The 21,377-nt window shown below is 41.3% G+C and overlaps 2 protein-coding genes across 2 annotated transcripts; one reads left to right on the top strand and one right to left on the bottom strand.

Annotated features, from left to right (window-relative positions):
- Positions 1 to 48: 48 nt before the first annotated feature.
- On the top strand, positions 49 to 10,039 carry MTIF2 (mitochondrial translational initiation factor 2). The gene is made up of 14 exons (XM_057382195.1): positions 49 to 240; positions 1,466 to 1,694; positions 2,170 to 2,275; positions 3,189 to 3,360; positions 3,540 to 3,700; positions 4,102 to 4,278; positions 4,678 to 4,817; positions 5,215 to 5,339; positions 6,063 to 6,267; positions 6,865 to 7,117; positions 7,777 to 7,917; positions 8,674 to 8,838; positions 9,051 to 9,191; positions 9,565 to 10,039. The coding sequence occupies exons 2-14, from the start codon at positions 1,473 to 1,475 to the stop codon at positions 9,732 to 9,734; spliced, it is 2,178 nt and encodes a 725-aa protein (XP_057238178.1). The 5' UTR covers positions 49 to 240; positions 1,466 to 1,472; the 3' UTR covers positions 9,735 to 10,039.
- A 330-nt stretch (positions 10,040 to 10,369) lies between these two features.
- RPS27A (ribosomal protein S27a) lies at positions 10,370 to 12,056 on the bottom strand. The gene is made up of 5 exons (XM_057382207.1): positions 11,900 to 12,056; positions 11,567 to 11,621; positions 11,287 to 11,372; positions 10,868 to 10,999; positions 10,370 to 10,567 (listed from the first exon to the last, which is right to left on the bottom strand). Exons 1-5 carry the CDS (start codon positions 11,945 to 11,947, stop codon positions 10,418 to 10,420), a joined length of 471 nt encoding a protein of 156 aa, XP_057238190.1. The 5' UTR covers positions 11,948 to 12,056; the 3' UTR covers positions 10,370 to 10,417.
- Positions 12,057 to 21,377: the final 9,321 nt, after the last annotated feature.

The raw sequence follows: 21,377 nt of genomic DNA, 5'->3' as shown, positions 1-21,377 counted from the left end.
TCCAGCCCGGGGGTCGCAGCTGCGCCTGCGCGGTGCCCTCGCGCCCCCTCGCGGCGCGTGCGCAGAGAGCGGCGCGCCCGGCGTGAGGCACGGAGGGGACGGGGCGCCTTTTCCCTTCCCTCCTTCCTTCCCTCTTTTCCTCCTTCATTCCCTCCGTCGTTCCTTGGGCTGCCAGGGCCGGGAACCGGGAGCTCGGAGAAGGGCGCTGCCCCCGCGSGGAGGGCGGGCTGCAGCTGACAGGTAAAAATTAGCCAGAAGGATGGGCAGGAGAGCAGCAGGAACGGGAGCCGGTCAGAGCCTGGCGTGGGTTTSGCCGCTGTGAGCTGGGCCAGTGTGGCCTTGACCTTGTGTTGTTTGTGTGTGTATGTGCAGCGTCTTGTGGCAGCTCCGGGACTTCCTCAGTTTTATCGGTTCAGCCCCTTTGAGGTTCTTTTTAGGGGGRAAAAAAAAATGAAGGCAGAATAGCTGATTTTGGTTGGTTAGTGTGTTATGTGCTCACTTCCTGCAGGTGTCCGGATGCAAGGGACGTTTTAAAGGGCCTGCAGGCATTTTGAGAGGAATACAGAGCATTCCCTTGCTTTGGAGCTGCTGGGYAGGTGACACAAGGACACCTGTGACAGGGGAAATGGAAGGTGCAGAGAGTCCATTCCTGCACAGGACAGAATCACAGAATGGTTTGGGTGGGAAGCGACCTTAAAGCCCATCCATTTCCATGCCTGCCATGGTCAGGARCACTTTCCACTATCCCAGGTTGCTCCAAGCCTCGTGCAGTCTGGCCTTGAATGYTTCCAGGGATGGGGCAGCCACAAATGCCCTGGGCAYCCTGTGCCAGTGCAGAATAGGCAGCTCTGAGCAAAAAGAGAAGCTCAAGGAGAAGACTGTTGTACAGGATATTGGGAAAATTATTCAAACCAAAGATAAKATGGTTGAAATGAGACATGGGATGATCTGACAGAAGCTTGATTGCTGAGCCAGGGTTTAGCCAYGTAGGATGTCTCTGATCACATGACAGCAGGTGTCTCTGCCATGCTGTGGTGTTTTAGTGATGCTTTTACCTTGAAATGGTCAGGTAAGAAGCATTTTACAGATTTGTTTTGCTGGCTTAGGGAGATAGCTGGCCCTTGGGTAATTCTGTCATTATAGCACAAGGAGTGCTTTTTTTTTTTAGGAGATGTCAAAGCACCTACAATGAGGGAATTAGTTTATATCAAGATTAGTGGAGAACGGTGAAGGATCTGTAAGTTCTTAGTASATCTGTGTGTCTGCAGTGGGGTAGTGGAGAAAGGTGAAGTGTAGAAGAAAATGGAAAAACTGGAACAGTTCCTTAATAGTTCAAATTTTTTTTCTGTGTTAAAAAGCCTGTTTGGAAACGTAACATTTGTGCCATGTRTTCCTGTCCATTTTATTCTGAGAAGGAGATCTTGGAGCCTTGAGGCTGATCTCAATCTGTGCTTTATGTTTTCAGTGAGGAAATGAACCGAGGGCTGCTGCTGAGRTTTGAAAATCTGGTGCAGCTCCGTGGTGCCTGCCGGCAGCTGCGTGCCCTGTCCTCCAGGAAGGTTTGTGGAGCACMATGGAAGCCTGTGCAGTCATCTCCACATCCCGTGGGGTCCCTCCTGCATCCGCAGCTCTGGCCAAAAGAGAGATTAATCAGTGCTGCCTTATCACAGTGCAGATATCTAGCCACAAAAGAGGTAATTAAGGACATCCAGTAATCCCTGGTTTGCTGTGGAAAGTACAAGAGCTCAGTTTGAACATTTCAATTTTTAGATAAGTGTTTTATTCATGAATATAGAGAAGTTGTAGTAAACAGATAAGACAAAATGTATTTAATGTGTGACTTAATTGCCATTCTCTCTCAAATACTGACTTAGACCATAAATTCATGAATTTTTGCAGAATCAGGAAGAAATCTTTACAAACAAAAATGGAAATGATTTTGTTGATTTTTGTCCTTGTTCTGAAAAATTAAAAATGAAAAAAGATTAAGGGTAGTGTGGTATACATTTAAAATATTCACTATGATGTGTTAACTCATTCATTTACTGTAATTGGTATTGTATTAAAAATATGTATTTACCTCATATGGCTTGAGAGAATTGTATTTTAATATTGTTTTTGTTATTTCTTAGTTTCTGTGTTCCTAAAAATGTGTTTCATTCCATGTAGGAGACAAAAAAGAAGAAAAAGAAGATTGCACTGACAAGAGGTGAAGTGGAGATAAAGCAGATGATGACTGTGGAGGAGCTGGCACAAGCTATGGGCAAAGACATAGGTGAGAGCCTGCTCTGGGGTCTGAAACAGCAAAATCTGCCACATCACTTCCACCAGTGGGAAAGGCAAAGATGTCTTCAGTGGCATTACTGGTTGTTGATCCCTCCCTTGAGAAGGCAGGTCATACTCATCCCAAAGAAAATGTTGGAAGACACAGTGCAAACTAAAGAGAAAAGAAGTTTGGCCATCCAAATTACCAGGCCAAACATTTAAATGTGAAGAAGCCAGGTCTGTCTGCAATCTCCAGCAGAAAGGCTTCAGATCATGCAGGCTGCTCCTTATGGTTGTGATTCCCAGATGCTAAATTATTCCAGAAGGAAAATTTTGCACCCTGGTTTGTCAGAGCTGGACCCTACTGTGAGTTAAAAACTCATGGCTAAAGAGCTTAGCTGAAATTCCAGAGTAGCAGTGGGAATCTTGGGTTCAGGAGCAATTAGTATTTCATTAGAACAGTCATTTGATTTACTGGGAGTAGGCAAGATTTTTCTCGGCTTGCTCTCTGCAACAATTTTTRACTACGTTCTGTATTTCTGGGATCAAAGAGAGCAGGATATGATCCAATTTATCAAATTTCCTTCCTCCTCGAATCATTCCTTTGCTGTTAACTTTAGGTGAGTTTCAGTTGTTTCTTTTTGAGGGTTAATGGAAAAGTAAGCTATGAAAATCTGACTGAAAAATAAGATTATAGCAGTTAAAAGAGTGGTCATTTTCAATAGACCTGCAARAAATTCTTTTTTGCAAGTATGCAGATTAAAGGGAATTTTTAGATAAATATTCTACAGAAAAACTGCTTTGTGAATGATACTTASCAGCACAATGTAAACTAATGATCAAGTCTAATGAAATGAGTTGGGTTTTTTGTCCTACATGTTCTTTGTGGATGCARTTGTTAAATGTGTTTATGTTTTCTACAGATCATATTTATGAAGCGCTGCTGTACACAGACATTAACCTTGATTCAGTAGAACCAGACTCTGTCTTACAGGAAGACCACATTAAGATGATTGTTCAAAAATCAGGAATGAAGTATAAATCAGCAAAACTGAARGAGGAAAAGGAAAGAAAAAACACAGATGCAGTGAAAAGGCAAGTTGTGAACTGTTCTTTTTGGCTCTTTTTGTTCAATTTCTTTCTGCAGGTTTTTGAGGAGGCAGCCTCGATTATGCAGCACTGAGTGCTGGTAGACGGCTCTTCTTAGCCGTGGTGGGCATAGCTCAGTGAAATTTTTTTGGCACTTACAACCCCCATTTTTGCTGTAATTACAGGCCTCCTGCAGACCCAGCAGATCTGACCCCACGGCCGCCAGTTGTCACCATCCTGGGACATGTTGACCATGGGAAAACAACCTTACTGGACAGCCTGAGGAAAACCCAGGTGGCGTCCATGGAAGCAGGAGGCATCACACAGCACATYGGTGCTTTTCTTGGTAAGATCCAGGTGAATGGACTCAGGTGGAACATGATTTCCTCTCCATCTCACTGACTTGCTGCCAGTTAATTGGAGAAAAAGGTTCCACATAAACATTTTATATGTAAATGTTGAGAAAGGAAACCAAAACAGAAAATATCTGTTGCTGGTAACTGTAGTAACTCTGTGGGTGGAACTTCAAAGTGAATTGTCTGCAAAGCTGAAATTCGACCATTTTGTATTATGGAAGATCCCCGGACACTTTCTTGTTCTGGAGGATTTAACAGCACCTTGGACCTTCATGCCAACAGTTACCTGACTGCCTAAAATATGTCATTATTATTAAAAAAGCAAAGGAGTGATGCTTGATCTACAGTACTGGGTGAAATGCTGCTYTTAAGCTGTACCATTTGTTCACAGTGCACATGCCTTCTGGGGAAAAGATAACCTTCCTTGACACTCCTGGCCACGCAGCCTTTTCAGCCATGCGGGCAAGAGGCACCAACGTCACCGACATTGTCATTCTGGTGGTGGCAGCAGAGGATGGAGTCATGCAGCAAACTATAGAGTCCATCGAGCACGCCAAAAATGCAGGAGGTACAATGTGGGGTGCTGTGGGAAGCTTGCTTTTACCTCTCGAAAAACCTTSCTTGGACTGGAACCCACAGAACTTGGGAAGTACCTGTCCTAGTCCCATTCCTTGTCCCCTGAAAYGTGTTTGAAAATGTACCAAATGTTGCAGTAATACATAAAGATACTAAAACACTAATATTTAGCAGGACGTGGGTTCACTGTTTGGGGTTTTCTTTCCTTTTCTACATGGATAAATCCTCCATCTTCCTCCTGGTAGCTCACATCTCAGTGGCTGCTCAGGGAAGAAGCACCAAGTGATGTGATTTGTTCTAAGTGGCCATAATCTATGCTAACCTTTTTTAGCAGCTGTGGTAGTAGCAACAGGTTTTGTTTAAGTTGGTGCTGACTTTGTTCTCTCTRCAGTTCCTCTTGTCCTCGCCATTAATAAATGTGACAAACCTGAAGCTGATCCTGAAAGAGTAAAGAAAGAATTGCTGGCTTATGATGTGGTCTGTGAAGAGTTTGGAGGTGATGTTCAAGCTGTAAATATTTCTGCACTCAAGGTAAGGTTGTGGCAGAAAAAATGATGGTGTTCWTGGGTGTCTAGTATGTGCAGAGRGATGCATTTTTATTTGGCAGCTGGWAAATAAAAAGMKCCTCTTCCTGRTATTTGATACCTTGTCATGGGCTCAGTKCTACTGGSTCTTGCCATAATTATTTGAAACACACTGAAATGTATTTTGAGTTTTAGACTTTGACCMAGCAACATTATCTCATTTTTCTTCTGGTAATTCAGTCCAACAGTTTTGTATCTGATATTCTGAAGTCTTGCCTGAAGTCTTGGGGTGTTAAATGTCATCACATTTCAATGGGGGAATTTGGCACTAAGTGTTCAACTCCTGATCTCACTTTAATTGGGCACTTCTTYATTCTGTGTATTTTTGTGTGGTTTTTATGCAGGGGGAAAACCTGATGGTTTTGGCAGAAGCCACTGTTGCTCTGGCAGAGATGTTGGAACTGAAGGCAGATGCCACGGGGCTGGTGGAGGGGACTGTCATTGAGTCTCGGAAAGACAAAGGGAAAGGGTGAGTMATCTGCCACCTCTGTGGCTTCAGTGAAGCAGTTTGTAACAACAGACACATTCCTCATGTGACTTGTGCCTCAGTAAATAAAGCTGGAACACTTTCTTTGCAGTGTTTCTACCTAAAGCCTTGCAAAACTACTCTGCAACGCGAGAAGTTAAAAACCGATGGGGCAAAATTCATCATATCCCTGAAATGAAATCCTGTAACAGGAAATAGTTTAAAATGGTAGAACTCGTGTTTTTTAAAATGTCATTTAAAAAAGGAGGAATGATGAAGTTAACAGTTAACACATACACAATTCTTAGTGAGTTTTATGTAACATGACATTCTACTCCAATGTATTTTAGTCCATTTGCAGGTTCTATGTGAACAAGGTATGTCCTGCCCTGTTTAAAAATGGACTGAATTCTAGAGAGTTGCTGGGATTTAGTTGTTTGGGGTCGAGGTTTTTGGTGGATGTTCACTTAATGTGTAAAATCAGTCTGTTGTTAAGTTCACAGATGCCAGATTTGGGTTGATCTGCAGAAATGAAGAGTACAGTACAGCTTATGGGGTTTTGCAAGTCACTTAAAATTTGATGATCACTCTAGTAAATCATCACAGGAATATTCTGCCTGTGATGGATCACAAATCCATTCTGGTTGTGTTGTGCCTACACTAACAATGAAGACAGGGAGAAACATCACTTGAATTTTGTTATTTTTCTYCTGTGCTCTTCACTAGTCCACTCACCACAGCCATCATCCAGAGAGGAACTCTGAGGAAAGGCTGTGTTCTGGTTGCAGGGAAGACCTGGGCAAAAGTGCGTTTCCTGTTTGATGAGAATGGCAAAGCTATGGATGCAGCTTCACCAGGTATCCCCGTGGAAATCATGGGCTGGAAGGAAGCCCCTTCAGCAGGAGATGAAATTCTTGAAGTAGAATCTGAGGTACAGAAAGAACTGTTCAGTGGAAAGCTTACACTGCAGGAAGGTGCATGGGAAGGAGCTGAGTAACAAAAATTGAGAGCTTTCATTCTAAATCACCTGGATAATCCCATGAAAGGTTGAGCATGGGGGATTAAGGGACCTGAACTAGATGCTCTGGAAGAGGAATGAGGACTTGCATTTTGTCTGTTTCTTTTCCACCTTTCCCCTGCCAGACTGTCCTCATCTCCACTAGAACAATGCAGCACTTCAAATGTGTTTTAATTTTAGAAAGACATAACTCTTGCCTGACAAAAAGAAAATGCATAAAATACAGTTTGAAATTGGTGTTGTCAGAGCTGGAAAAACACCACATGAAAGAATAAACAATAATTCTCTTCTGCAGTGCAGAGATACTGTAAAAATAGGCCTGGAGTCATAGCTGAGTGCTAGCTCAGGGAGGAAAAGATCTTGTCTCATTCTCTGCCATCTGTGCAGCAAAACCTGTAGTTAAATGTGAAAGGAGTGAACCTGTAGAGAACATGCAAAAGGATGAAACTGCATTTATAGTAGTTTTCTGTTGCAGTGCTTTAAAGGTAATGTTTCTGTCTTCCTCCCCAGCAAAGGGCACAGGAAGTTGTGGCTTGGAGAACCTATGTTGAACAACAGGAGAAGCTGAAAAAGGATATAGAAGTTATTGAAGCAAAGCAAAAGGAGCACAGGTTGGAATATAAGAAGAAGCAGGAGAAGCTGGCCCACCTGACCTGGAGACAGAGGAAGGCAGTGCTCTACAAGGCCAATAAGCATCTGGCGTTTTCAAGGCCTAAAGAGAGGACAGAGATGGATGAAAATACACTGTCATTAATAGTTAAAGGTGCTGTCCCTGTCTGCTGTTCTTTTGGTTCTGTGCTTCTCACATGCTCAGTCTGAAACAGAGCCCTAAACTGAACAGAGTTTCTGTTACCAGAAGTTGGATCAGTTTAAAACTTGAACTTGAATTGAACTTCTCTTGAAGAACAAGGGCATCAGAAAACATCCAGTGGTCAGGAGGATGCACTTCTGGCAGGGCCAGAGCAARGAAAACTTAACATGCCCAACCCACKTACCCAGGAACTCCTGAATGAAATCCATACATACAAACTCCTATATAAATACACATATACACATATATTAGACCCTATAAATAGTTAAAAAGAAAAGCTGTAAGCATTTTGCATCAGCAAAATAGAGAACAACTGTATTTAAGTGGGACAGGAGGAACTTGGTTTAACCCCATTTAGTGATACTTAAGCAGTGACTGTAGGTGAAAACCAAACTTTGCTTGACAGTGACAGCAGATGTAGAGCTTCTGGCCCTACTGTATTCATTTTTTTTTAATTAACAGACTTGTGGGATGRGTTTTAACATATCAAAATCTAGTAAGGGTGATAGATGTCAAAAGTCCTTTCTGTTGCATTGTGTGGAGTTGACATTAGTTGTACTTCTGTGTCTGACTTACACAAAGTCAGCAGTACTTCTGTTTTATCCATGCAGGTGATGTGGAYGGATCTCTTGAAGCTATTCTGAACATTCTGGACAGCTACGATTGTGAGGATGAATGTAAACTGGATATTGTCTACTTTGGATTGGGAGACATCAGTGAAAATGATATCAGTCTAGCTGAAGCATTTAATGGTGTGTGTTTAAAAATTATTTTACAGTTTTGAAATTACTGACTTACTGAAATTGGTAGGCTTCAGTCAGGTTTTGTTTTCTCAATAATAATTAACATCAATATTTATCTTAAAAATGTTTCCTTCAACATCAAACTGGTGGAGGGAGGGAGGCTGGAAGTCTCATGGAAATGGAAGGACTCTGGAAAAGCTGTGGACAGAAATTCTGTTAAGGTTAGACTCTGACTCTTCACTGAGGTTGCTTTAYGATACTCACACAGGGCAAAGCTAGAAAAGCAGGTTAGAAGGCAAATGGATGTAGGACTGAGTCAGTTGTTGCTGTTCATACCCCCTAATTCTCCCCTGCTGCAGAGGGTGGGGTCACTGGACCTGCCATAGCCCACAAGYGGGTGAGAATCATTTAGAATTCACTTCCAGCTTTATTTGGACAATCAGTCTGGTTTTCCAGCCCAAAAATGAGACATCCAAGGACTTTACATGAGCTGTGTCATTTTCTGCTTTGACAGCTCCAGTTCTGTCATCAGGGACCTTTTTTGGGTCCTTTTTTGGCTTTTTTGGGCCATTTGTTTTGTAGGAAGTTTGTAGCAGTCCATGTGCCATAGTGGGAGAGGTAAATGGTCCTTTCTTAGAAAAGAAGCAGGAGTAAAATGCTGTTCCTTGGTTTGTTGACTGCTAATTCTGGCCTGTGCTGCAAAGTTGCACTTTAGCTTAGAGTGATCTCTTGTAGCCATCACTTGACAATTGTTTCATTTATCAGGTGTTATATTTGGATTCAGTGTGAAAGCCAATGAAAGTATTAAAAAGCTGGCTGATAAAAAGGGAATAAAAATTAARCTTCACAACATCATCTACAAACTTGTAGATGACTTGAAGGATGAGCTGAATTGCAGGCTACCCTCAACTGTGGTGGATACTACAATAGGTGAGTTTTCATTGACTGATACTTATTTACCTCCCAATGTGGCCTAAAGCTTATTCTCAAGAGAAGTATTCCTCTTTTATCAACTATTTTATATTCCTCTGTAACTGCTTTTCTGTTTTGTTATAAAGCATGGCAAGTTGAAAATGCAGCCTGCTTCTCCCTTGTGCCAGTTTTTTATTCCTGTGGATTTCAACTTTACTTTTTTCTTCTAGGGGAAGCTTCTGTTCTAGACACATTCTCTGTCACAGTAGGAAAAAACAAAATTCCAGTGGCMGGATGCAGAGTGCACAAGGGGCTGCTGGACAGAAAAATGAAGTTTAAGCTAATCCGTAACAGGGATGTGATTTGGAAAGGTGAGCGGAATTCCCACAGAAYGTGATTGGTGTTTAGTATGTTTAGACATAGCCAATTCCATGGGAAGTTAGTGCAGTGTCCACAGCTGATCCTAAWGAAATCCCCAATGCTTTACTGGATGGAGAGCCACCAAATGCCAGTGTATTGTTACCAGACCTTTTCCCAGCCACCTACTCTAGCAGAAAAGCAGGAGTGTCATAGGATTTACCTGCCAAAAAGAGCTGGTGTCTGCCTTCCATTAACCACAAGCACCCTCAATCCCTAAATTTTCCTCCTTTCCTTGTGTAGCTACAAAGTGAAACATTAATTCTGCAGGAAGGGCAAACCAAATCACTACTGGTGGCCTCACTTTCATGTATTTTCTCTTTGTAGGATGTTTATCATCACTGAAGCACCATAAAGATGATGTCCAGGTAATAAAAACAGGAATGGATTGCGGATTGAGTTTGGACAAAAATCTAGAATTCAATATTGGAGATGAAATTATCTGTTATGAAGAAAAAGAAGTTCAACAGACAACTTCCTGGGACCCAGGATTTTAAAGACATTTTAACACATGAACACTAAAGGATATATATTATATTGCTGGCTGGCATTGAACTCTTARTATTAAATCAACTTTCAGAGATGCACAGGAGCTGTTCTTTGTATGAAAGCATTTCTGATATATTTTATATCCAAGATGTTCTGCTCTTCTATCATGTTAAGCAACCAGCTGCCCTCACTGAAAAATGGGATAAACCACCAGAGTAACTACATGCCCAGACTTCAAGTGTATAAAACTATCCTGCGTGTATAAAACCACCATTGATGACAATCTCCTGGATCTAAAATAGCTGAGCCATCCCCTCCCACTGCTCCTGTGCAGTATTTCCGTGTCTGCATTTTGTCACCAGCACTCCCAAACCCCATTCTCTAGCACTGACCCACCTGCACACGACTCTGGACCTCCCAATTTCCTATTTTTCCAGATCAGAACTGTTTCTTGTTAAAGAAACCACTTTTAAAGTTAGGTCAGGGGTTGGTTTTTCCCTTTCACAACTTGTGCACCCAGTATTCTTTAAATCAAGTAGCTGCTTCAGTTTTAGATATATTTCATCCTAGCTGGCCGGCAGCACCCAAAGATTCACCAAATTTTCTCACTAAAAAGCAGACAKGAAACACAGCGCCACAGAAATAAATCCTTAAACCATAGAGAAGCTCAGATTTTTATTGTCTAGTACATTTACTTGTCTTCTGGCTTATTGAAGCAGTATGTCAGACAGCACTTGCCACAGTAGTGTCTGTCGAAGTGACTGGCCATGAAGACTCCAGCCCCACACTCCTCCGAGGGACACTCCCGGCGCAGGCGGCTGATCTTGCCGTTTTCATCCACCTGGGAAAGGCAAACAGGCAATGGCTCACAAACACTCTCCAGCTTTTAGCAACAGTAACAATTTTGAGTATTTTCCATTGGCAAAATAGTTAACAGTTACTGACTGCATTAAACTTTTTGAGGCAAAGTTCAGACATTCCCCAATTGCAACAGATTGTGTCTCTTTAACAGGTGGGATATCCAGACACAGAAGGAGTTTAAATGTTAAATACACCAGGCTCTGTGCAGACATGTACTCCAAGTTCCCCCTGGTGAGAACTGAGTTTCCATCAAGTTTCTGCTCAAGTTAGTTCTACCTACCTTGTAATACTTGAGCACTGCAAGCTTAACCTTCTTTCTCTTATGCTTGTTCTTCTTGGGAGTTGTGTAAGACTTCTTCTTCCTTTTCTTGGCACCACCACGAAGTCTCAGGACCAAGTGAAGGGTTGATTCCTGTTTGTAAAGTATATGAAATAGTATTTTTAATCTATCTCAGGATAAGCCTGCACTATTTAAGCAGRCTTCTTAATTTTACCTAGAGGAAGTAATCTCAAATGCCAAGCACTTAGGAAAGCTCTAAAAGGATTATTTGCTGTTAAGATGACATCCCAAGCCCCCACACATCAACACTGCCCCAATCCCTTAATTTGGTTTAATCTATTAGAAACATTTCTTAGGCTCAGCTATGCCTGTGCCAATTCTTGGGTACTSCACTGCTGTGTCCAGCCTTTCCTACTCACTTTTTGAATATTGTAGTCAGACAATGTGCGTCCATCTTCCAGCTGCTTCCCRGCAAAGATCAACCGCTGCTGATCCGGAGGGATGCCTAATGGTGACACAAATCAGGAATAAATAAAGGACATCAGCTACAACATACAACAACAGCTGTAATAAAATCAAGATTACTGGTAAAAATTATATCTGTGTGAAACACACATCAATCCACAAGAGTGGACGGACAGAATAATATATATAACTGACATCAATATATAATAGTCAATAAGCGCCTCCTGAACCTACCCTCCTTATCCTGGATCTTCGCTTTTACATTTTCTATAGTATCAGAAGGCTCAACCTAATATGAAACAGAATAACAGAATCAAAACGCGTTGCACGTTTTAATTACCCGAGAAAGACCGAATAACCACGAGGAGCTCCCAGCACAGGCCCGATGCTGCCACGGCTATTCCGACCCCCACCGCGTGGCCTGAACCCTCCCGGGCAGCACAGGGCCGGGTTTTTCCACACCTCCCCGGCTCTCCCGGCGCATCCCGCTGCCGCCCGGCACATCCCAGCGTTTCGGAGCGCCGCAAGGCACACGCGGCCCGGCCCGGCCCGGTGGCGGCGGCTCACCTCGAGGGTGATGGTTTTCCCCGTGAGGGTCTTCACGAAGATCTGCATGGTGAGGCGGGCGGGGGCTGCGCGGCGCGGCGCAGTGCGGCGGAGCCGGAGCGCGGGCTACCCGCGCTGCTCGCGGAATGGCGGCGGCGGCCCAAGAGAGCGCCGCGCCCGCACGCACGGGGTTTCCGTGCACGCCGCACGGGGGGCGTGCGGGGCCGAGGGACTACGGCTCCCGGCACACCCCGCCAGCGCCGGCCGCGCCACTGCCTGCTGGGAAATGTAGTCCTGCCAGTATAGACGGGGGCGGGAACTCCGGCTCCCACAGTGCACCGCGGCGGCGGCGTGAGGGGAAGAAGAACCGCCGCCATGACGGAAGGAGGAGGAGCTGCCGTGAGCGGAGGAGGAGGAGCTGCCGTGAGCGGAGGAGGAGGTGTCGTCGTGAGGGGAGGAGGCGGAGTTGTCGTGAGGGGAGGAGGCGGAGTTGTCGTGAGGGGAGGAGGCGGAGTTGTCGTGAGGGGAGGAGGCGGAGTTGTCGTGAGGGGAGGAGGCGGAATCGTCTGAGGGGAGGAGGCGGAATCGTCTGAGGGGAGGAGGCGGAATCGTCTGAGGGGAGGAGGCGGAGTCGTCTGAGGGGAGGAGGAGTTGTTGCAAGTGCCGCCGTGAGGGTGGGGTTTTTCAGCTGTCGCGCTCGGTTCATCTTGTGAAGTGTGGCAGCCGTCGGTGGGATTGTTTTAGGCACAGTGGGTTTTTACGTTCTTGCGTCTCCGTCAGGGCCAGGTTGGTAACGACTTGGAGCGACCTGATCTAGTTGGAGGTGTCCCTGCCCATGGCAGAGGGTTGGAACTGGATGAGTTTTAAGGTCCTTTCSCACCCAAACCATTCTGGGATTCCATGATTGTCCGCAGCGTGAAATCCAGAATTCGATGTCCTGGCTCCTAAGGAGGCAATTTAAACACGCGTCACAGCCCCTTTGCCACTTATAGATTTCTTGAGACCAATGCCAGGTTTATATTTGGGTGTGTAGGGCAAAGATTTTTAAAATTGAAAAAGCCATAGGTAAGYGCAATAAAGGAGCCCTAAGACACGATTTGGAGACTACTTGTAAGGTGGTTTTATGTTTCTGAGTCGAATAGGGGGAARGCTAAAGCAGAGTGAGGACTTGAATGAATCAGCTGTGGCCATTTTAACAATTTCAACCCTCCTATGTTTGATTAGAAACTGAGAAAGTGGRTTGTGGAGGGTAAGGACCATCTGAGGAATGTTACCTTATATACAATAATGTATTCCACAAGATAACAAATATTTTTCAGATAATGAGCACTTGACAGTATGTAAAAAGTGGTTTGCTGGGTTTTTTGTCTCCAGTTGGTATAAGCAGACCAGTTGTSACCTCTGTGTTGTTAACAAAAATCAAATTTTACAATTTCAGCTGTTTTTTGTGCCCCTGTAAACATTGCAGTAGAGTCAGGGTCACCACAATGAATTCACAATACCAGGAATAACAGTAAAGTTCATGCTTGAAAAMCACTTTTTCTAACTTTATGGGAGTTTGGAAGTTCTAAAGCTGTCCTAAACTAGGAGAAAATCAACATAACTGAGAAGACTAAATGACATTTATCCCACATGCCCTGTGTTAGTGTTACCAGCCCTTGTGTGCAAAGGTTATTGCTGAAGTTCCAGAGGGATTCCTGACTGTGTCTGTCTTTTTCAGGCACTGAGATGAAAATGCCTAGAATGAATCAAGATTCCTAATTTTTGARATGGATAGGAATAAGGGTTACTGGCTCTGCTTTTAAACCTTGAGTTGGACTGCTATTTTAAGACACTAAAATGTGCAGCCCTTGCTCCTTTGGTTTTCTACAGTGCAAACAACATTTAGTACCCACCTAGAGAAAATATGTGTCATTACATATATGGTGCTACAGCTGTCCAAATAAGTGCTGCTTACCTTAGTTTTAAATAACATTGGTGATTATTGAATCTTAGGTGAGTTTAGAGGCCTCCCCTCTCAATGAAAAGCTTTTTCTGCATCTTCATCATCTTGAATAATGTTACCTTGCTTTTGGGGATGTTTTTTGTTATTTTAGAGCAGGACCATGGAGCTTGCTCTATAATTTTCACTATTAATTTTATTTTCATTCTACCATACTTACTAGAATGTTACAGTAAATTGTTTTCCTATTCATTCTCCATAAGCATCATATCCAAAAATACATCCACAGRTAATTGTGAAAAACGAGGTTCACTCTCTTGTTAAAATTTAAAAAGGTTTTATTAAATGACGATAGGGTACATAAAACCAAAAGAATACGGCACCAGCTGTTTGGCAATCTGCCAGAGGCACAATTRCTGTTGRCAGGAGACATCTTTAAATRTATTTCATATTGTATCAGTTTAATGCTTATTCTTTGGCATTTATGCATATTCAAACTTTTAAGGAATTGGTTAACATGGATTCTCCTTTTTAKAGCATGGGCAGTGATGATGTTTATGCTCCTGGGGTCCCGTGTGACTCCTATTCCGTAGTTTCAGCAGATGGTCAYTGTYSATGGGGAAGTGTCCGTASCAGGGGCCCCAATGGGTCACGACAGCCCTGGCCTGTCCATGCAGATGGGATTGKCTGAAGGTTGGGGGTCCCATCAGCCAGRCTCCTTTGCACAGCAAACCACTGACATTTCACAAGCTCTTCTGACTAAATGGCTTCTTTACTACAYATTCTAAAGCCCCYKTTTYTTTCTYTCTCTACTTTTTTKSYYYTWRGRWYYKKKSYKRWTTWAMMRKTTWWWRCYWRGRRGKKKTWARSYTTTTTTTTCTCATGTATTCTTTTCTTTTTATCTCATCTTTTTGGTTAGTGCAGCTGCAGCCAGGGCCCTATTGAGTCTTAGTGGCTCTTCTTGCAGTTTTTGTATAGTTTTGCTATAATGTGTAAAAAAATTCTTCATGGAAACGTGTAAGTCACAAGCTATAACACTTTAGGTATTGTAAGTTAACTATAAGTACTCTAAAACAACAGCATCAGTTGTATTATAACTGTGTCTGAGTTACAAAAGAGAAACCAAAAACACCCGTGATTATTTCACTATTGTGTCTGCATAACTAAGTTACTTATTCCAAAAAGGCAATATTGTACAGATAGCACTCATCTTAATATTTGCAAAAGCCAACACCATAATATGTGTTTATAACATAATAGAATGTGTTACTGTATGCAAGAGTATCCTTACTTCAGCCAAATGGGAAWATGAGGTGTTTATTGCCAGAACCAAGAAAGGTTAAGGGAATGCAGTTTTTACTTTATAGGAGATTAAAAGCTCTGGAATCTGAGCCTGCAGCTCTGTTATACTACAGGAAAAGAGCAACAGAGCTTGAACTAAATTAATAATGTTTAAAATATGTGCAAAATATGTTGTTTTAATTMAGACATTGATAATTTAGTTATATCCAGCTTCTTTCATTTGTATTTTTAAATGTTCCCATTCTTGTTTTATTTTTATATGTGAGCTGCTCATGATTATGTAAAATCTTGCTAATGTGAAAATATGAGTTTAACTTATGCTGCAAAAGGTGTTTCACAAAAAAAATTGTCTGCCTGAGAGGATTTCTTCAGTCGTTAAAAAAAGATTCTCCGTTTTAAAAAGTATTTTTTTACATAAATTTATCAGTTTATAAAGTTTGTAATTGTTTGATTTGGGTTTTTTTTTTTATTACTGTTTTTTTAAGCTTTAACAGTTTTGACTCTGAATTTGACATYTGAATTGATGAGGTAGTACTGAGGTTATCCTGCCCTGCCATGTTTTGTRTTTCAGGTGTTCCCAGTAAAACAGCTGAAGATTCACTCAGATATTTGGAAAGGAAAGAAAAAAAGTTTGTGTGCTCTGCTGTAGTGGTTTGCAGTACCACAGTTTGCACATCATGCTGAATGCTGCCTTCCAGGACATGTTCCTTTGGTGACTCTTCTGGTGTTTATAAAAATGCTGGTGTGGCAGCCATGCACAGTAAGTCACTTTTTGTCCATTTTCAGAGGTTCTTCCCTGGTCCTTTCCCTAAAGGAACTGAAATTGCAGAGATCCACTGTTCTGTGTGTCGTGAAAACTGATAAGCTAATCTTAAATACATTTCTGTGTGTACAGATGAAAATGCCCAATTTGAGGCCTTTCCAAAAGAATCCAGGTCCTGGAAGGAATTGGGCATTAGATGCTGTTGAAAACCCTAGCTATGCAACAGTCTGTTTCTGGGTGTTTAGGTCTCATTGCTARTGTAATCCCTGGGTATTAAACACACAAATTAGTTCATTAACTCAACTCCTATAGCCTGCTGAGTAACTGCTACACAAAAATAGCTCTCTCCTATTTCTGGCCATTGATTAATTAGATTAGTTCTTCCCAAATCACAGATGTTGTRTTTTCTGTAATTTCACTTGAAAAACTGTATGTTTTAATGGCCTTCAGCCCCCTGAGATCTACTCATTACCTGTCAATGGTAAAATATATGTCCTTTTCTGTATTTTCTTCCTTAGACTGTTGTTGCTTAGTTAAGATACCATTTTTAATTTTTATTTTATTTCCTGGCCACATTTCAAACAACTTTATGGGAGGATTTTCAGATTACCATCTCTTCTAGTAATTCTTGATTTTGTCACTCTAGRTCATTTCTATTTACAGGAAAAAAATCTTTATGTTTTCAAGTAAAATGTTGGATTTTAGTATCACCATCAGCTTTTCCACAGTATTTGAGAAATCAGTCAAGATAATTGTGGTAATTATCTTGTAATAATTGTAATAATTCCCCTCCCTTTATGGTAGGGAAAGGGAGAGGTAACCATACACAAATGCATAACAATTTTGCTATTTGATTTTTCAGATGATTACTTCTTTCTGTTGGCAAACTGTCCTAACACAGCATTACTTGACTATCTCAGTCTACAGTGAATTAGAAAACCACAATTTTCATTTATGGGGGCTGTTTTTTACCTCAGCCCATCACTAAAAGRATGGGTTTGGGCTATTGGAAGAAATGAGCAAGAAAAGAAAAAACACCAAAATTTTAATAACAAATTTTGAAACTTGAAATTTTATCTTAGCTCCCATTCCAGCCTACAAATTAATTTGGATTCAGTGCTCCTGTGGGCAACTTTCCAGGGAGAGAACTCTGCAGACACTTGGCTTTTARTGGAGCCTCTATAAGCTGACTCTTGTGCAATCTGCAACGTCAACACTTACTGCTTAGGACACACAAAAATAAACAAAGTCTTACTTGGTTCCAAGGTCTGTAAGTTTTCAGAGAGGTTTTTTTCTTGCACTGCCAGACCCAGTGGCAGAAGCTCTCCAGGCAGCAGGAACCCAAGCCAAGGGCAGACAGCTGCAGCAAATCACAWGGGCAGCAAGTGCCAGGAAACCACTCTGCAGACCAGCTAACACATATCTGCCTGGACTTAGCTAAGACAAGTGCTTGAATTTAAAGGCAAAATTTCTGAAAATTAGGTTTTCTGCATCCACATACGGTTATTTGCATCTATTGTGCTTTTTGTCTTGCTCCAATAAACTGCCTTTGACTTTTGTGCTGCAGCTCCCCTGTCATTTTTGTTGCTGTTACAGGTTTCAGAAAAGATTTTGAGTGCAAGCGGGGATTTTGGCCTTTAAGTTTTTTAAATTAAAATAAACACTGTTTCTCTTATATGTGATTAATTTAATCACCTTTATTTTTTTCAACTCAGTCTTTGGATTTCCAATCAACATTGAAATGAGTGAGTGAGTTCTGCAATATGCTTAATATGAATAGTAAAAAGCTTTTTAGGGCAAATACAGGATATTTAAATATGTTTTTTACCTTTTCTTAGATGCATTGWTGTTCAAAATGATATCACTTTAGAAGACTGGGACAAGACAATAGTTGCTTGCAGAGAAAAAAACATGAAAATTTATCTCGGGATGGAGTGCTTGAAGATGATAAAGATGCCAGGCTGATGGAACACGTTTGCCGGTAGTTTCTCTACACAACAACAGAGGGAGTGCTTACAGCAGGCAAGTGAAGAATCCTTCTAATTCTGGATGAGCTGTAGAAAATACTGAGCATCACAAACAGTGCTGAGAATGCTTTTACCAACAAATATCAGTTATTTTCCCATTTAATATGTCTGTGTGAGAATGCATGCATGTTTGTATTTTAACTAAAAATTTATTCTCTGTGTAGAAGAAAGCTCTGGAATGGTATTGAAGAGGTATGGAAATGGTATATACATCTATGTTCTCAGCTTTAATACATCCAGTCTGTCCTTGCTGTAGTCTGCATAAGATTTTGGAGTCAGTGTGTGTGAACTGCTCTGAATGGATCCTYATTAGGGACCTGGACAAAGGGGGTGCAGTGCAGGAATGTCCTAATGCTTGATCTTTTYGGTTTGTTCCCTGCTAGGTAATTGCTGGAGTCATAGTACAAATTAGATTATCAAGATAATCTAACAAATCCTGCCAAAACACAACAAATGTCTTCCTAGAACAAATGTAGGTTTTGGTTATGTGCATCCACCTGTTTCTTGGGTTGCTGTGGGAATTGTCTGGTTTGTGGACCATATTAAACTGTAAYAGCCAGTTATGAGAGCTTGGTCTAGACTGATCCTTAAGAAATCTTAATTCAGCCTTAAGGAAGGGAAGATGCCCAGCTGCAGATTCCCTGTGTGCCTGTTGGCAGAGTCTCTTTTTAGCTCTCAGCCCACAGCCAGTATCAACAGGAAGAATACTGAATGTCATTTGCTGTTGTCACTGTTCTACATGTTCCCAAATAGCGTTTATCTCAGTAATTAAGCTACATGTAGCTGCTGCTGCTTTWAATACAGTTTTAATACATTTTGGCACTCTTTAAAAGCATATTATATGGATAAATCTGCAGAATTAGGATTCACAAGAGAACTTCAGTTAAAAGAAGAATTACAAGTTTACAGATATTGGAAGTCTTGTGTGGATGAGGGATAGAGAAAGGTATGCAAGGTTTCTTTTCAACATGTAGAGTGATAATGCCCTTAAGTATATAATCCTTAAGTATGTAACTCAATTTATAGTGCAATATAGATCAGATTTTGATCAAGAGTGAAAACAGTGAATGAAAAGGTCATTCGCCGACCTTGACACTGCACAGAAGCTGACATCATGCAAGAAAGCAGTGCAGGTATAACTGCCACACTTGCCAGAGTGATTTCATGATTTTTGTTTAATGTTTGCAGCAGCTGAGAAATAGAAGTACTTGTTAAGTCAAATAAGACAGTTACGGGCCAAACAACAAAGTGGGGTTTTRGGKTTTTTTTYCCCCTTTTTTCTTTTTTTTCACTTTGTAGCCATTTTCAATGTGCAGGGATTTCTAGCAGGGATGCATGATCAAATGTCATGCCTGARGTATGAGTGCTTGAGGTAGGTGCTGAGGTAGGTGCTTCTGTCGCTGATGTATTTATTTGTTAGTTGTGTATTCAGCATCCTCTGGAAGTTTTAGAAATCACGGTATATAAGAAAGTGTAGGTGCAGCGTCAAATGAATACKCTCTAAAGCAAACCGGGAATGATTGTACTGGTATTGCTTTGTGTGYCTTTTTCCTTAAGAACTTGTCTCCCAGTTTAAGACTCAGTTGCTAATCATCCATCAGGACTTAAAGCCATTTAGATCTATGTTTTATTCAGCATTCTCAATAATTTTCAGTCACTTCATCTTGAAAAAAGACGCCTGTCCTGGGGATGTCTTTTTTATCCCATCCTGTCTTTGTTTTGTTTTTGTGTCTAGGATGGTCGCCACCCCCACGGKTTCCCAGGGATATCGCGATGGTTGGCAGCCAGTCCAAGACTTCTTGCGAGAGTCCAAAAGGGCAGACACCTGTCTTTCCAACCAAGACAAAGTCTTAAAATTCCCTCTAGGAGGATAACAATAAACTTTTACCTAGGGTGTCCGTAAAATACAAGTAGTGTTTTATCAATGTTCAAACATTTAGAGTTAAGTATAAAGAAGAGATGGAATTTCATAAAAGCTAGAGGCATCAGTAATTGTATAAACAAGTTTAAGAATCTATGCCTTGCAAAATTTTGTCTCCAATYTCAGACATTTTGAAGAAACGTTACACAGTTTCACAAATGGAGAAGCAGGAGAGCTGTCTTGTCACCTCACTGGTAAGAGAGATTCTGAAATATTTTGGATACTGGCAGTACTCATGTTTCTTCTTTTTTTTATGAATCAAACTCAGAATTTATCATTTTCTCAGTGTTTGACTGATTGGATAAAACTGTCTGGTCGAAATATAATAAAGTAGTTGTGAGTTTTTAAAATACTTGAAGAATGAACAAAATGTACAGGTACACAGCATCATGGCCCTATGCAATTTGTTACTGCCAAGCTCTGAGAAGCTGAATTTATTCCTGTCTGTACTTGACTGGTGTGCTGCACTCACRAAGGTCAGCCACAGCTTCATACCTTGATTTATTATGAAATTAAGCTGTCACAAGATCGGTATTGAATGGGAGATTAAAAATATGGGAATGAGAGGAAATGGGAGGTTTGTTATGTAGCCTAATGCCCAGGACACTTTTCTGAAGGAGTAAGTCATAAGCTATTTCTCCTGCTTCATGGAATTCTTCTGTTTTAAAAATAATTCCTTTTTTATCTTCTGTCTTTAATTAATTTTTCCCTGGAAGAAGTGAAAAGCCRATCTAAGATCCACTTCCAGCTGAGTGCCCTTACTGCATATAAGATGATTTTGTTCTACCCCAACCCCCATTAAGAAATTCTATTAGAGCTTGAGAAAGTGATAATATTATTTTTACTGAAGTCTTGTCTTTGTGAGATTTTTTTTTAACATTACTCTGAAAAGTTTCATGGAGTGGAGATTGGCATAACTAAGCTTTCTTCATGCTTTAATCACAAATCTATTTGTGATGTGAGAGTTAGGTTTTCTGAAATTATCCAAAGCCAGATAAAATTTTGTGATACAGCTTCTACCAAATACAAATCACAAGTAGAAGGTTATCTGTATAAAAGAATTTGTGTTGATAAATAGATGAATGTACTGATGAGTGTTTATATTGATAAGAATCTACAAGTGATATTCATTAGGACCTTTGAAGGGAAATCAGAATACTCARTTTTTTTGTGTTGCTTCTTCAAGCTCTTACTGTTATTTTACTTTTYCCCTTCTACCCTCCTTGTACCCCCATGGGCCAATTACCCTTATACTTTRAATCTCAGCATAGGAGGATCAATCTTTCCCTGACAGAAGATTAATKATATTAGCATGGTGACCTAATACGGTAAATGTGGTCTATTTCCATCCCTCTGTAATCCCATCGAAATCCATGAGTCACACTAAGGATGTTTGGCCTTAGTCCTTTTCCTTCCCTGAACTCTGTGACACTTTTTCTGCTCTGAAAGCTGGGTACAGCCACCTGATTTTTTGAAGCCATTAGAATTACAGAAGAGGTAGCACTGGTGCACCTGGCCAATGATCCAGGCTCCCCTAAGCACGA

The sequence above is a fragment of the Malurus melanocephalus genome, unplaced genomic scaffold (assembly GCF_030028575.1).
Source record: "Malurus melanocephalus ecotype Western Australia unplaced genomic scaffold, MMel_1.1 scaffold_13, whole genome shotgun sequence".
Classification (NCBI taxonomy): Eukaryota; Metazoa; Chordata; class Aves; order Passeriformes; family Maluridae; genus Malurus; species Malurus melanocephalus.
Note: the sequence above shows the minus strand (reverse complement) of the source record. Positions and strands in the feature narration are given on the sequence as shown.